The sequence below is a fragment of the Neodiprion pinetum genome, chromosome 4 (genome assembly GCF_021155775.2).
Source record: "Neodiprion pinetum isolate iyNeoPine1 chromosome 4, iyNeoPine1.2, whole genome shotgun sequence".
Taxonomy (NCBI): domain Eukaryota; kingdom Metazoa; phylum Arthropoda; class Insecta; order Hymenoptera; family Diprionidae; genus Neodiprion; species Neodiprion pinetum.
Window position 1 is genome coordinate 21,470,221 of NC_060235.2, and position 15,610 is coordinate 21,485,830.

Below are 15,610 nucleotides of genomic sequence, written 5' to 3' on the forward strand. Positions count from 1 at the left end.
TGATCGCCGGCAGATTTTGCCAACGCATCTACAGCCGATGTGGCGGTATACAAATTTTTAAATCACCGGCATGAATGATACAGCAGGTTAAACAAGGCAGAAGAAAAAATCGTTACACACGTGGACACTCCGAAAATAGAGTTTAGCTGGAAAGAAACAGAGAGAACTAAAACGCCGAACTGAATAATGATGATGATGATACAGGTGTGAAAATTTGCGATTCTGATGAAAATATGTACATGTAATTGTATAAATGCAATCGATTTGGTGAAATTGTTCCAGTCGAATGATAATAGCAGGAAGGATTGATATTCAAAAAAATCAAGCAACCGACGAACACTTGGACTCTGATTTTCAACACCGTAACGATCGATCGAATTTCCTGACGCAATTATGATGCGATTCGCGACTTGTCTTCTACTTTTCGGCCTGATGCTGATTGATTTCGCCAATTCAACTTACACACCTTGTGACTTGTGCAGTAAGCAAGTTGTTCTTGAAATCGACACTTTTCGACTTCGACCGAATGCTGTTCGAAAGTTTCAGCAGATATTTGTAGCACCTTGGGAATCCAATAAACTGATATTACGGAAACTTGTCGCTTATACAATTTCTCACGCCATGGTCACAGTTATAACTGTCTCCTGTTATAGTGAATAACAGAGCCGCACACCTTACAAGGCGCGCGAATAAAGTGGTAAGGTCAATCGGCACTTTATAATCAACATTCGGTACCCAGAATATATACTTTGTCGAATTAATTGATCTGTCCTCGACTACGATAAAACAAGTCTACGATCAGCTCTCTTGTATGTAAACTTACATGACTTAGAAATTGCTGCCGAAGGAAATATCAATAAAACCTCGACCTGATATATAATATGTATAAAAGTGAAATCGGTTATTCTGTGTAGTATTGTAAAAGGATTTCAGCTAAAATAGATTGAACCGAGACTTTCGATCAGACCACTTATCATCTGGCTGGAAATTTGTATGAAATCGTACAATTTACGTGTTCGAGCAATTCTAAAACATTAAATCTGGACGTTCATCGCTACTCGGTTCCTTAATCGTGGGGTAATATCAGAATAGCAACAAGGTTTATAACTGATGATAATTTGCGAAAAAAGACAACAAATAAAACTAAAAAAATTGTCCATGTTTTTCATATTCAAATACATGCATCTGTGTGTGCATAGAAACGATTGCTGTGGTTGGAACAAATGCTAAAAGATAAGCGACTTTGAGAAAAAGTCATGTTTCGAAATCGAAACGACCATGCGTAAGGATAATAGTCGAGCACGAATACGGATTGGAAAGACTATATAATGATCGTGACCCATTATACAATTTTCACGTGACGTGTCGATTACGTGATAGACGTGTGATTGCGCAATTGTACATTGAGATAAAGTGACATTTTCTCAACAATCCTGTTCATTCGTATAATTTTTACACACGAAGACGCTTCCTGCTATTGGTAAAAAAAAAAACGTAAATAAAATGTCGAATTGATTTAAAAAGTCCAACTCAACATTTTGTTAAACCTACAGATCTTGAATTCACACAACCGAGTATCCATTTCGCTGCTGCATATTTAACTGATTCAACAACTCTTTTCTCTCAGTGTATGCGATGCGCAAATATGCGAAATATTATATAAACATCTGTTCCACAGTTGCTGGAAGAAAGGTTCTCATTTCTCCCAAAACATCGAGTCACGATGAAGACGAAAGCGATGATATTGCATCACGTTGTAAGTAAAAATTTTCGATTTTCGTGTCGAAAATTCAAATACTCGGGTCACATCTTATTGCGATGCCTGCAGTTGGTTACTTCTATTATGATCAAATTTTGAACAACTAATTTTTGCGACAGTGGAATATAAATCTGCGAAAACTTTGCATCATTCAAATTTGACAGTGTAATCAGCGTATTATTAAACATACCGTATATAGTATAGTAAAATCAATTCGGTCATTTCAATAAGGTGGAATTGGGATCTCATTTTCCTACCTAATTTACTATTTCATCGGTCATTAACTAAACTGACTCCCTGCAGGTGATCGAGCGAATAACAGCCAACTGGAAAACATCACATTGCGTGTTTACACAGCGTAAGTGCCAAATTTTGACCACTTGGATTGATTAGCTAAGAATGTAATATAGATCACACAAGGATGAAATGTGCCCAATGAGAATAATGGAATGTGTATAAATCAGCTTGAACGAATATTTTCGTTCTTTACGATTATGATCGGACATTCGAATTAAGGAAGACGAACTCGATCAAGCGTAACGTGACGCATAATGTATGTGTTAAACAAATAATATACCTAAAAAGAAGTGCGCGTATGCAGATAAAACAGAATGACAATAGTCGATGGCGAAGATAAATGATGTCGGATTTTTTAATCACTTCTACGGCCAACGTGGCGCTACATTCCACAGTTGGGCAAACGAAGTTGACATGTTTGTAAAGTAGAAAAAAGCGATGGGAAAATTCGCAGAATTCGAGTGCTGAAAACAAACGGAGAAGAGAAAACAAAAATCTGAGACTAAATTCGAGTGAGGACCATGATGATTATGATGATTCGACAAACGTTACGTGACAAGTACAAACATTCGCATCTCGGGCATATATGTACACACGTGTTACTGCAATTTATTAGGCGGCGTGCGTCGAATTTCATCAAGAAAGAGTGGAAAAATTGATATTTAAAGATGACAACTGATTTTCGAGAACCTTCATTTAGGTACAGTCACAGATTGCAGACGGTAACGATCGGTCGGATTTACAGACGACATTACGATGCGACTCGCGACGTATTTCCTATTCTTCGGTTTGGCCCTAGCTGACGAGACCAAGTTGACTTACACATCTTGCGATTCGTGCAGTAAGTAGATTGTTCTTGAATTAAGTGTTTGCATCAAAATTCCTCATTATATTTGAGAACCGTGTAACCATTGGATCCTTCGAATTTCACGTATAATAATCATTGATGGTGAAAAAAAATGTGCCAGTGTACATTCTATTATTTTGACAAAGCTAAAATCGTTAGAATCAGATTTTCTACCTTACCTCTCACAATCAGTAAATCAATCTTTCGTTATCTAAATTGTTTCCCCGCAGTTGATCGGGCGAATACCAGCATGCTGAGAAATATAACGCTTCGTTTATATACGGGGTAAGTGCTACGTACTGTTTTTGCTGTTTTGACAGTTTTTCATTTTAAAGACGGTGACAAAAGTTGAAACTGAAACAGATATAATTTTTCCTTGTACCTTATTTTCATTGTACATTACCGACCCAAGTAACACCTAATAACTTTTTCAATTTTTTTTTCCATTAACCTGTAATAGTTACGATAAGACTTGAAGTAGGATACGGATATGACATGTTCTCCAATTACTCCAGCAATACTACTGATGACTATACGAGCATTCTGATTGGCGAGGCGACGGATCTGTTGGACTCGATAGATTCCAGCAAGCCAACTGTCCTCTATATCCATGCATGGACCGAAAATCCTGACAACACATCGTCGGTGGCGGTGATAGGTGGTAAGAATGCAACCCAATATCGTGTGATTTAGGTGTATTTCCGAAATGTAAAAAAGAGCAGAACGCGATAGAAAATAAAAAATCGAACAAGCTGTTCCGAAGGCTTCACTGAACATGCACGTTGTAGGAATTGAGATTGACGAAATTCGTTTCAGCATACGCGGAAAGGGGCGACCACAATGTGCTGGCAGTGGATTACGGAGACATTGCCGCAATGTCTTGGGCTTTTGCTTTCCGAAGCTTCGAAGGCATCCTCTACCAGCTAATCAGGACCCTGAACCAACTGGTGGACGGCGGACTGATCCCGACGACTCTGCACATCGTCGGTCACTCTTACGGAGCTCAGATAGCTGGAAACATCGGAAGGAACGTGAATTTCGTAGTGCCGAAAATTGTAGGCAAGGAAACGGCGAGAATTGTTGTAATTAAATAGCGAAAACCATCTCGCCTCCCCTAAAACGTCGTTTAAAAAAACATCGAAATTCCTTCAGCTCTGGACGCTGCCTATCCCAGGTTTTCGGAGACCGAAGTTCACAGTCTTCGAAAGACCGACGCCGAGTTCGTCCTCGTGATTCACACCGAGGCTGGTATATTTGGTATTACCTACCCCGCTGGACACGTTGACTTCTTTCCAAATCGCGGAGAGAGTCCTCAGCCAGGATGCGAACTTACCGAAGGTGGAGCCACGGCACGAATCACCGAAAGTAAGAAAGTATTCCGAGTGACGCTCTTGTTGCCGAATTTACCACGTAGTTGAAAATACGACGGTGCAAGAATCGTTGATCCGAAAAACTGAACTTGGTTAAAACAAAGAGAAAGAAACACAGCCACCGTATTAGTTCGTTTCTACAGTAAGATGCAGCAGCGTTGAAGGTGGTGAGAAAGATCACTGCAATCGCTTGTCCCATCTTTTGTATTTTCATTCGCAGTAGTCTGCAGCCACCAAAGATCATGTTCTTTCTACGGCGAGTCGTTGCGCAACACGGATGCGTTTTACGGACGGGCTTGCGATTCGTACGAAGAATTTGAGGCAGGTTTATGCAGCTCTAACGCGACAGTGGTGATGGGGTACGAGACACCAACCACGGCGTGAGTTCAACAAACTTAACACTTGCCGGGGAAAGGTTGAGGAAGTCCTTGATTAAATACCGTTTCATCTTTCAGGCGTGGAACATTCACTCTTCAAACCAACAGTGCATCGCCGTACGGTCGTGGAATCAGCGGTGCCACTTATGAGGCGTAAGATTATTTGATAAGACCGGGGATCACGATTGGAGACGACACCTTCCACCGGTCTAAAATAGTCGCAGAGTTACCTCGACATCCTGGTTTATCGGTATCGCAATAGAGCAGTTTGATTTTAAGAAATGAACCCACCACACCTGCAATCTTGATTTAAGGATCCCTTTGACCAGCAATGATTCGTTACTGACTCGATTGAGAAGAATGGATCGAATGATGAAGTGGGATGCCTAAATATGTTCATACTTTTCAACTTTTATTGACTGCTGTCGGAAGGTTTTAATTGATATTTGACGCGCCTTGATAATTCAATAAATTGATGTCGCACAATTTCGTCACATTTTATACTTTGCTACCAAAATTATACCCGTTATTCCTGTTTTCAGCATGGATCATAGAGGAGCGCCACGCTTACGGAGCGTAAACAAAGCTGTTAATTCGATTGGTGCTTTCCGACTAATATTCAGTATACACAATCTATTTTTCGTGTTCAATTAACTGAAAAGTTTTAAAACGCAACGAACTAATTCCGGAAAAAGCTTTTCATACTTAACTAGTTACTATTTAGACGTCGGTGAGGCGATTGATTGAACGATTTGATCAGTTACTGCATTGTGCTACTTTTTACATCACAGAATTTGGTAATCAATATTTCACGAAGTCATTATTAACTGGGTGTAAGCTGCCAGCGAGATTCCATTTGAAGAAGACAAATATGCTCTAAATTTATGAATTCGATAAAACGTACAAATAAGAACGAAGGTACACAAATCTGCTTGTTTGCGATATTGTACCGAACTTTTTTCCGTTTGGATAAAAAGAGAAACAATTTCCAACAAACTCACTGACTCCATATTAATCGAAAGTTCATGAATTTGCGGCACTAAGAATAAATAATTTCTTTATTAGATATTTGAAATATTAAACCTTGTTTTATGAAAGAATTTGGAAAACAACTGCAGAAATTTATTTTGGAAGAAAGCGTGGGTTAGAAATATGCACCTGTGTATAAGTTGGTTTAAATCAATACTTCGGTTCTTCTACATTGTGTTTAAACATTGTTAATGGAGAACTCTTGTGTCACAATCATGTGATGTGTAATGTACATATTCAATTCCGCCACTTGTATATACGCGATTGGGTGACCCAAATTTCGATTTAGCTGCAATTTGTGAGACATAAAAATTGGCATGCGCGGAAATTCAGCTCAACCGAGATTTCACGGTTATACCATTTCGAGAATTCGTGGTCCTTACGGTAGCTCTATCGACAACTGGATTTCGTAAAGTCTATCGGTCTATAAAATAGTCGCATGGTTACCTCGTCGTCTTGACTCGATTAGGATGAAGAGATCGAAAGATGATGTCACGTGCCTGGATATATCGATACTTTTCAACTTCCGCCGACTGTTGCCGGGAGGCTTCAACAGATATTTGTAGCGCCTTGAGAATTCAATAAACTGATATTGCAAAAGCTTGTCGCCTATCATGTTTCTCATTCCACAGTTACAAGTGACTTTTGATTTATAATGTAAATTATAAGAAAGTTACGGGCTTCCGGTACGTGAACAAAGCTGCTTATTCAAACGATACTTTCCGGCCAACATTCAGTATGCAAAATCTATTCTGTATTCGACTAAACGTTCATTCTCAAACCGAAGTACGTCATTAACTTTTTCCATGCCCATCGATTCTCCACTCATAAGAATTTGAATTCCTGTTAAAAAATAGATTATGAAGAATCGTGACCTTATCCGTAAAATTTGTACTCGATAATTCTGAGTATGTAAGAATGTGAAAAGGCTTCACCTGACCTTAGACGGAACTAAGAACCTATTCCAATTACACTTAAAGAAGTTAACCACGTTCTAAATTCATGCAGGATTCAACCATAAATTTAACTCAAATTCTCAACGTCCTTAAATGTGATTGGCCGGAATATTGTACCGATTTCTCTTCGGTTAGTATGATAAAAATAGTAATATAATTTTCAACAGCATGATCGGATCTTTGGGGAAAAATAAGCACAGGCCGCAAATGCATTATGTACAAGTTAATTTCGATCAACCCTTTGACTACTCTCAAGTGTGATCGATCGCGTGTCACGCAACCAACAATGTATACACATTCGATGAAAAATATTGCCAAATAAAGTTACGCGTAGATGAAACAGATGGACGATATCCAGTGAGGCGGATGATCGTTATCCTATCTTTCAATGACATTTGCAAGTAAACGCAGCCGTGTATTTGACAGCTGGGAAAACAATCGGGACATGAATAGTGAAATGAAAAAGAGAGTAAGATAAATTTACCGCGTTTAACTGACATTAGTAGAATTCGGACAAGGACGATGATGATGAAGATAATTCGGTATACATGACACATTTACAAGCAAGCTGTGACGACTAGTCGAGAAACGGTAATTATAAGAAAGAAATATCTACTCGCGTCATTTTTTCTGATAAGGCAAACTGACTTAAATTTAGTTAATTATAAGAAGGGGTGGAAAAATGGATATCGAGAGGCGACGATTGATGAAATTTTTATGACGTAATAGTGATGCATTCAAATATATAGGGAATCCCACGCAAAATCACCCAGCTTTTGATTTCACGCTTATTATTTTAGATGATCGAACTCACGTGAAAAACACATGAGATGTTTTGAAAAAAATTGAAACCATTGTTTTGTAACGAATTATTTGATTTATCTCAAAAAGTATCCAGCCAATTTGACCGGGAACCAACTTCCATGAAGATTCTGCGAGGTCTTTTCTACGAAATGATAGTAGAAACAGGAATCATATTCCAAATAAAACCTTAAAATATTCGCGTTTTTCATACTAGATTGAACGGTAAAATTTTTACGAAAGCGGACCCGTTTCAGATGCATTGCATAGTTCATTTCGAAAAACAGTTTTTAGGGCGACGTTGATCGTGTGACAAATGAAGATAGAATCGAAAATAGGCAGGATCACAGGTTGTGAGATCTGGCATAGAATGATTGGTATGTTGCGTGAGTTATGCGCTGATCGAAGAACGAGGCTGGAGGATTGGATATGTATCGACACTTTTCAACTCCGATTGCTGTCGGAAAGTATCAAATGTCATTTATAGCGGCTTGAGAATCCAATAAACTGATATTGCACAATCTTATCACCTGTCCTAAGTCTCACATAACAGCTTTACACGTATCTGTTGTTTCCGAGGGGAAATGAAAAGTTCAGCGTTTTGAGTTTATTCTGTGTTCAATCAATTTCAGTCCAATTGCAAAGCGCGGACGATTGAAGCACGTAATTAGAATTTTTCTGCATCTACTTTTATCCGTTCACTACTTATAAGAATAAAAGGCGTCTGATGAAAAAAATATCACGGAGAATCTGTATCTGATGTATAATATGCAACAAAAAAATCGAATTTTTCATCTAAATAAAAGAAAAGGAGCAATTTTTCTGTAAAACTGCAATTGGAAGATGGAATTGATTTTTGAAAGTTAAAATTATAGAAAATAGAAATTTTTTACGCAGTCGAATTTTTTTTATTCTTGATCAATTAGAACATGACAAAAGAGAGTTTCTTTTCACCAGGGGTGACTTTATATGACCTGATATGAACAATTCGACATATATACCCTGATATTGATATACACTTCTGTATTAGAAAATATTTCACCGTAATATACAAAATCATATGCGGACATATCCGGCTGTATGTATTAAGACTTGATTTTTTACGTTAAGTAAAAAACAATACAAATAAATAATCCTACTGTATATGAAGATGAGTGTTTTAATGGTTCTCAAAATGAAAGTCGAACACACGACTCGTAATTCAATCAAACGTCTCCTTGCGTTTATATTTGAAAAACTCGTGTAGATAATAATAAGTAATAAATAAATGAAAAGAAATGAAAGAACTCTATCGATTGGGTGAAATTATATAATAACATGTCTGATCTAATTCGAAAAAGACTGGAGGATGGAGGCATTGGTATATATAAAGGCAAAACTCGATAAAAGAATATTCATTGTAAGGATACGCTAATACACGAGATCTTACCCTCCGTATAGAGAATTACTTAGTTGTTTTTGAAGTTCGATCGCAAACACGTCAGGAAATCTTTTGAATAACGACCATGCGATTCGCGGCTGTTTTATGGCTTTGGCTTTAGTTCGCCATCGCAGCCCGTGAGTTAATAACGTTTCTATACATATCTCTGCATTCTGTTTTGCAAAAGCAATTGAATCGCTAAGTTGGTCTCTTTGCGATCAGTAAAAAATGAAAAATTCAAATCGCTCATTCTGTGCAGCTGTTACTGTAAATTCAATTTGTTAATTGTCAACCTCGTTTTGCAGCATACGAAGCCTCGGATGAAGATTTAGACAGGATCCGATTGCGATTTTATACTAAGTATCAGTGTTTCCGTCAAGTACGTCATCGATACTGATTGAGAGGGTCGTCAACAGACCAGAAAACCGAGAGGTACTATACTCGTAGACTTTGAATTAATTTTTTCTCCAACTATTTATCGTAGTAAAACAGCCGATGACTACAAATCCGTGATGATCGTCGATGTTTTGGATCTGAAGGACTATTTTACGGTCGACAAGAAGCTGGTTGTATACATTTTTGTCTGCTTGGGATATACCTAAATCTAGCGAGTGCCGACGCCGTTGTGAACGGTAGGGATCAATAGCAACCTCTGAATCAACCTGCATATTCAAAATTCTTTCACGCTTTTTTCAGCATATCTCCAGCGAGAAGATCGCGATGACCGAAATGTAATAATGTCGGACCGGAGTAACATCTCTAAGATAGATTACATACATATATGCCAGTAACAGTGTAACTGGTGTTGGAAAGTTCATGGCTGCCACCCGAATAAGCTGATGGACGCACGTTTGGTGCACGCGTCGAAGATACACTTGATCGGACATTCACTCGGAGATCAAATCGGCGGGGTTACTGGAAGGAACGTGAATTTCACGATCCCCAGAATAACAGACGATGAGAATTGCGTTTTCACGAATTTCACAGCTCTACCGTGATGGAGTATAACGTCCATAATCTCGTTCCAGACTTGGACCCTGCCGGCCCGGGATTCACGTTGACTGATAATCACCTGAACTCAGCCGACGCCGGATTCGTGGACGTGATCCATTCGAATAAAGGTGTTCTAGGTATTCTATACAGTACAGGAGATGCCAACTTTTACGCGAACGGAGGAGGCAGCCCTCAGCCAGGCTGCGTAACGGCGGGTTAGTCCAAGTAATGCGTTTGATTTGTACCGGAAACTCTTTCTTCAAGTTTGGATTATTTTCGTTTAAAACTCAGTGGGTTGCAACACCGAAGCATCTACGTATTCGTATTTTTTCTTCTTTCGACAAATATATGCAGCCACTTCAGGTCTGTCTTCACTACTACGTGGAATCGGTCCGTCACGAAACTGCATTCATTGGAATCAGCTGTGATTCGGACTTCAACTTCATGGACGGTTAATGTGCCTCTGGGAAAACGGCATTAATGGGATACGGGACAAGCGGCAACGCGTGAGTTTACGACACTTTGAACCGTGCCAGAGAAGCAGTTAGTCTGGGAATAATTGCTACCCTCGGATTAAATACCGTACCATCACTTTTCAGAAGTGGAAACTACTACCTTCAAACTGGGGCTTCGACACCTTACGGCCAAGGATTAAGTGGCACCAGGTACCAAGCGACTGTATAGTCTTTGTGATCCGGGATTCCTTCCACACCGATCGGATGAGACTGTGGTCGGATCGATTTCTGACGGGTACTCGGAAGTTCGAAGGCAGTCATTGCGCACAACGAATAATTGAGCAACGGCACCAAGGTCCAATAAGATCGGCGCTCACAATTTAGGTTGATACCTTTGTATCAATCGGTCCAAAACAGTTGCAGAATTTCCTTGTCATCCTGATTGTAACTTATCTATGTCATAATAGGGCACTAATATAATTTTTTCGATAGATATAAGTTAGAATAGGTCATCTCATATTACAGTAATTTTAAACTTGCTGTATTTTCGCGAATTGTTGTTTAATCTAAAAAATAAAAATATGCTCTATTTATTGTTGGTTTCTTTGTTCGATACGCAACATGCGGTGTGTGAAATCGATTCCGTGTTCAATCAGTTGGTCACTTTTAAACCCTGAACAAACAAAGAGTGTGATTAGCTTTTTTCTATAATTGTCAAGTGTCTATTTATGAAATTTAAAAATTTCCGGTAAAGAATAGATCACGAAGAATCTTTACCTCATCCGTGAAATTTATTATCGGTAATTCTGAGTAACGATGTGAAAGGATTTCAGCTGACTTCAGAAGAAACTAAGAATTTCAAAAGACTTGTCATCGTCTCAATGACAATTTTTCAGGGAAATTCAAGGAAATCATCAATTGGCTTGGCAAATAATTTCAATACGCTCGTTTCGAGAGCAGAATGAATCAAACACGAAAGGCGGATTTCCAGAGAGTTATATTTTCATTCACCAGCGTCATCCGAAAGTGCAACCAAAAGAACATCTGGCTAAAGATTTTCTATGCTTGCTCCAAGGGGCATGTTTATTTTTTCTTTTCCGTTCTTTTGAAAATAAACTTTCTCGTTGATTGAACTTGTGTTATATGACATTGCTCAATAGTGACCTTGTTGCCCTTGATGCGAGAGTGGTTCCAGAATGATTTTATGCTGATGAATACGATACTACGAATGTTTTTACAAGATAGGCCGTAGTTCATTAAACAATCGCCATTTTCATATTACACTGTAGAAAGCAGTATTTATGAAAAAAATTTGATGTCATTCTTGAACATGAAAAGTTCGTTGAAAAATACCGTCAAGTAGTTGATTTTAGTATCTAAATTACTTACATGAAAGTGAAAAACGATAATAAATATATTACACTTGAGTGAATCGCTTCGCAATAAAACTTTATTCTGTACGATTCTTGAGAGTAATTTCTTTGCAGAGACCAGCAGTAATCTGGCATAATGTGAAAATCCCACCTGTCCTAATTATTTCTCTTTCCACTACAGGGAGCAAAATCGGCCTTTCAGTGAATATACGAAAAAAAAATGTGGATTATTATTGGCACTTCTAGACATATCTCAATACCATAACACGCGAAGCCAATCTCGTACACTTTTGACTTTAATTGTAAATCGTGTATTTTCAATTATAGAAATCCGTAGAGTAACAAAGGCCACTAAAAAATGTATGTGTTTTTTTCCTCTGCTAATCTATGTAATACATCTGTTATACATTCGTGGAAATTTTGACTGTACATCGTAGGTGGTACCTACAGATATGTAATAAAGTAATCTAATGCAAAGTGATAAGCTTGATTGATCGATAATTGATTGAACGAGTAAAAAATCATTGCATGTACAATTCTTTACACGCAGTTCGACGTGATCTATATTGCCGACAAATATTTTACGATGAAGCGAAATTGTACTCGAGAAGCGTTACAAATTTAACGAGTCGGCAAAAACTTATTTCCAAAATATGAGACACTTGAATTTCATAAATCACAATGTTGTACTGAACTTTCTTTCATTCTTATAAAAGACGTAAGAACTTTCACGATGGCGTGACTGATTCTGAATGTTTTCAAATTCCATAAACTTTGGGCAATAGGACTGCGCGTGATTCGATTGATTTCGAATCTTGATTTATGTAACAGTTCGAATGTCGTTGAAGAGAATTTGGAAGACGGTTGCAAAAGTTGTGTGGGCGAAATTGCAGGTACTCGATAAATACCTGCGGTATCAAAGATAACCCTTTAGTTACGTGTAGCATGATGTATAAAGTACGTATTTGACACAGAATATACGTAGATAAAACTACGCGCAGTGAAACAGGTGAACAATATCGAATCGCGCGGACGATTGCTAGCGGGTCGTTTTTGCCCGCATTTTATCAGCTGTGCTAACAATAATGACATGAATTTTGAAGACGACGATGAATAAAGAAATTTAAAAATGGCTGGACACGACAGATAATGTCAAAAATGAAGTTGATATATACTCGTATACGACACGTGTCGTAATTCATCTGTTCATTTTGTTTCTACCATACTTATTTTTCTTGCGGGTGGGTAATATGTTTACAAAGAGAAGGGCGAGAGTCGACTGTGCGATCACACGGAACATTGGTTTCAGAATGGAGAATGAGGATTTGCACGGCACGTCCGCTCCCGATCAGCGTTGGAGATTTTCTGATTCGGCGGCCGGTTTGTGGAGAACCGGAGCGAGAGCATCGCGACGCGAGCGTCCTCTGGGGGCTTTTATCATACATATAGATATAGTGAATTCCGTGAGATCACTTCGTGTCACTAACTTACAATTGATGAAATTACGATGTCTGACAGGAAAATAACTTTTAACGTAACTCACATTGCTCGCACATTGGCACATCTATAAAATCACATAAACAACGAAAGAGTTCTGCCACGTTCGGCTAAAAATTCTACAATTCAAGTAGTATCTGTTATGTGCTGAGGTGGAGTGAGCAAGCAGCGATGATAAAATTCTTTACGCATATTTTGGTCTTTGGGATCACCCTCGTTAGCGTAGCGAGTTCAGACGAAATATAATGCGACACCTGCAGTAAGTAGATTACTTTCAAACAATACTTCTGCATCGATATTCAAATTCGGGAATTCAGATTCTAACCAATCGACTTGATTGGTTCAAAATTCAATTTAGAAACCATCTGCCATTATGCCTTAAACTAATTTCAACAGACCAATCGGGTCCGAGTTTTGTTCGTCATTTGCAGAATCGAATCGTTCGTAAAGTCAATTGTCGTCCTCATACAGCCAACCGAGCGAATACCAGCGTACTGAAGAATATTTCGACTATTTCGAAGAATATATAAGAACGACGCCGAGTTTTCAAACTCTCAGAGTAACCGTCGATGCAACGAAATGTTTTCGAATGATCTCAGGAACGATAGTGAGGATTACAGCAGCGCTTTAGCTGGCGACGCTTCGGTCCTGGCGGACAAAATCCATTCCTACAAACCAACCGTCATCTACATTCACGGGTGGATAGAGAGTCCCGAAAACACGAGCGTACGGACGGTGATAAACGGCGAGAATCCAAGCCATCAAACGATTTCGCTGAATCTTCTGTGACAGAGAAGACGTAGAAACGTAGAAGTTTGAAACGATCGGGGAAACTTGTGTGAAACTTTACATAGTAGGCGACATGCGGTGACCATACGTGCTTGTAATCGACTATTCGAGAGTGACCGAAAACACCTACATCTAATTTTATACGAGCTTCGAAAGCGTCTGCTACGTGATGTCCAACATCGTGCAACTCCTGGTCAAGGCTGGTCTGGACTCGAGAACTCTGCACATAGTCGGCCACTCGATCGGAGTTCAATTGGCCGGTTGCATCGGGAGGAACGTGAATTTCACCGTGCCAAGAATCACAGGCAAGGAAGAAACTCGAAGGGCATCGCGATAACGAGACAGAAGAGTTTTTCCACTTGCTCTCAAATCAGGTTAAGATGTGCATCTCGATTCTTTCGGGTTTGGACGGTGCTTCTCTCAGATTTCCCGAGGCCGGAACCCAGCGCTTGAGGCCCAGCGACGCTGCTTTCGTCGACGTTTTTCACACCGCCAACGACTTCTTCGTGATTTATTACCCCGCAGGACACGCCGACTTCTTCCCTCATCATGGCGCCGCTCCTCGACCAGGCTGCGAGGGCTCTTCAAACACGGTGAATGTACGACATCAGGCTTCCGATTCTTTCGTGTCCGTTCCCACGTTTTGTCCTTCTTGGCCATTGAGTGGCATCGTTTCATATCCTGTTTTCAACGGTCTGCAGTCAGACGAGGTCCTGGCTCTACCGGGTCGAGTCGTTGTCGGTGTTTTCATCTTTCAGGCGTGGAATCTTCACTCTTCAAATCAGCGGTGCCACGTATGAAGAATGAAACTCTTTAATAACATTTTTTGGTACATCGTTCGTCGGTATAAATAGTATCAGAGTCAACTCGTCATCCTGGGTGATCAACATGACGATAGGACAGTTATACGTCTGGAAATGTAGACACCATGTCTGCTTTTTGATTCGAGAGTATCTTTGGCCAATTTTCGCCTCCATAGACACTCGTACTTGAATTGTACATTCAAATAATAATAACAAAATATTATAGAAATGAACATCGGTCTGACTTATTGGACTATCCCATCCCACGAGGAGAGACGGTTCCAGGAAATACTCTCTTGCAGGTCTTGAACTAACAATAAGTCACTTCGCTTAGTTTCAGTTCATAACAATAATTATTTTTCACCCATATTTTGACACTTCAATACTTCTAATTATCAATTCTTGTTTCGCTTTTTATAATATCTCAAGAGTTGGATGAATTACTTTATTTGTTCAATTCAAATTAAATTACTTACAACCGTCGCAACACTTCGTTACTGACTCGATTTACCGAACTATGATTAGGTCGAATATCTGAATGGACTGATACTTTGGAATTTAAATTTCTGTTTGAATTTTGTTTTTTATTTCTAACACTAAAAGCGAGTAACGATTGATTCTTGTAACAAATAACTTCTCTCTTTTTCATTTATGTCAATAATGTGGATTCTCCTTACTTGTACTTTTTATTTACCGAATAGACATCAATTTGCTTCTTAGGCATTAAGCAGTCTAGAACGTTGACTACGGGAAAGAGAATATGTGACACGATGATGCGATTTATTATTCTAGACTTTTTATGTTTACCATTTGCCACAACAAAAAATCTGACATGCGAACACTA

The 15,610-nt window shown here is 39.0% G+C and overlaps 2 protein-coding genes across 10 annotated transcripts in view; one reads left to right on the plus strand and one right to left on the minus strand.

The window, feature by feature from the left end:
* LOC124215832 (RYamide receptor) overlaps positions 1-15,610 on the minus strand; it is a 100,891-nt gene that overhangs the window by 51,457 nt on the left and 33,824 nt on the right. The window lies entirely within an intron of this gene.
* On the plus strand, positions 1,622-5,098 carry LOC124215843 (pancreatic triacylglycerol lipase-like). 3 transcript variants are annotated; one of them, XM_046619662.2, is made up of 7 exons: positions 2,726-2,897; positions 3,134-3,188; positions 3,419-3,564; positions 3,720-3,962; positions 4,056-4,268; positions 4,494-4,653; positions 4,729-5,098. In XM_046619662.2, exons 1-7 carry the CDS (start codon positions 2,813-2,815, stop codon positions 4,805-4,807), a joined length of 981 nt encoding a protein of 326 aa, XP_046475618.1. In that variant the 5' UTR covers positions 2,726-2,812; the 3' UTR covers positions 4,808-5,098. The 3 variants fall into 3 exon arrangements, with proteins under 3 accessions (XP_046475619.1, XP_068991308.1, XP_046475618.1); XM_046619663.2 differs by lacking the exons at positions 2,726-2,897; positions 3,134-3,188; positions 3,419-3,564 and adding an exon at positions 1,622-1,756; XM_069135207.1 differs by lacking the exons at positions 2,726-2,897; positions 3,134-3,188; positions 3,419-3,564 and adding an exon at positions 1,631-1,760 and having other exon boundaries at positions 3,720-3,958.

Excerpts from the sequence above, each read along its gene's own strand:
- LOC124215843 (XM_046619662.2), top strand. The coding sequence starts at position 2,813 with ATGCGACTCGCGACGTATTTCCTATTCTTCGGTTTGGCCCTAGCTGAC. Across the intron at positions 3,565-3,719 it reads GTCGGTGGCGGTGATAGGTG|CATACGCGGAAAGGGGCGAC; the intron begins GTAAGAATGCAA and ends AATTCGTTTCAG. Across the intron at positions 4,269-4,493 it reads CACGGCACGAATCACCGAAA|TAGTCTGCAGCCACCAAAGA; the intron begins GTAAGAAAGTAT and ends TTTCATTCGCAG.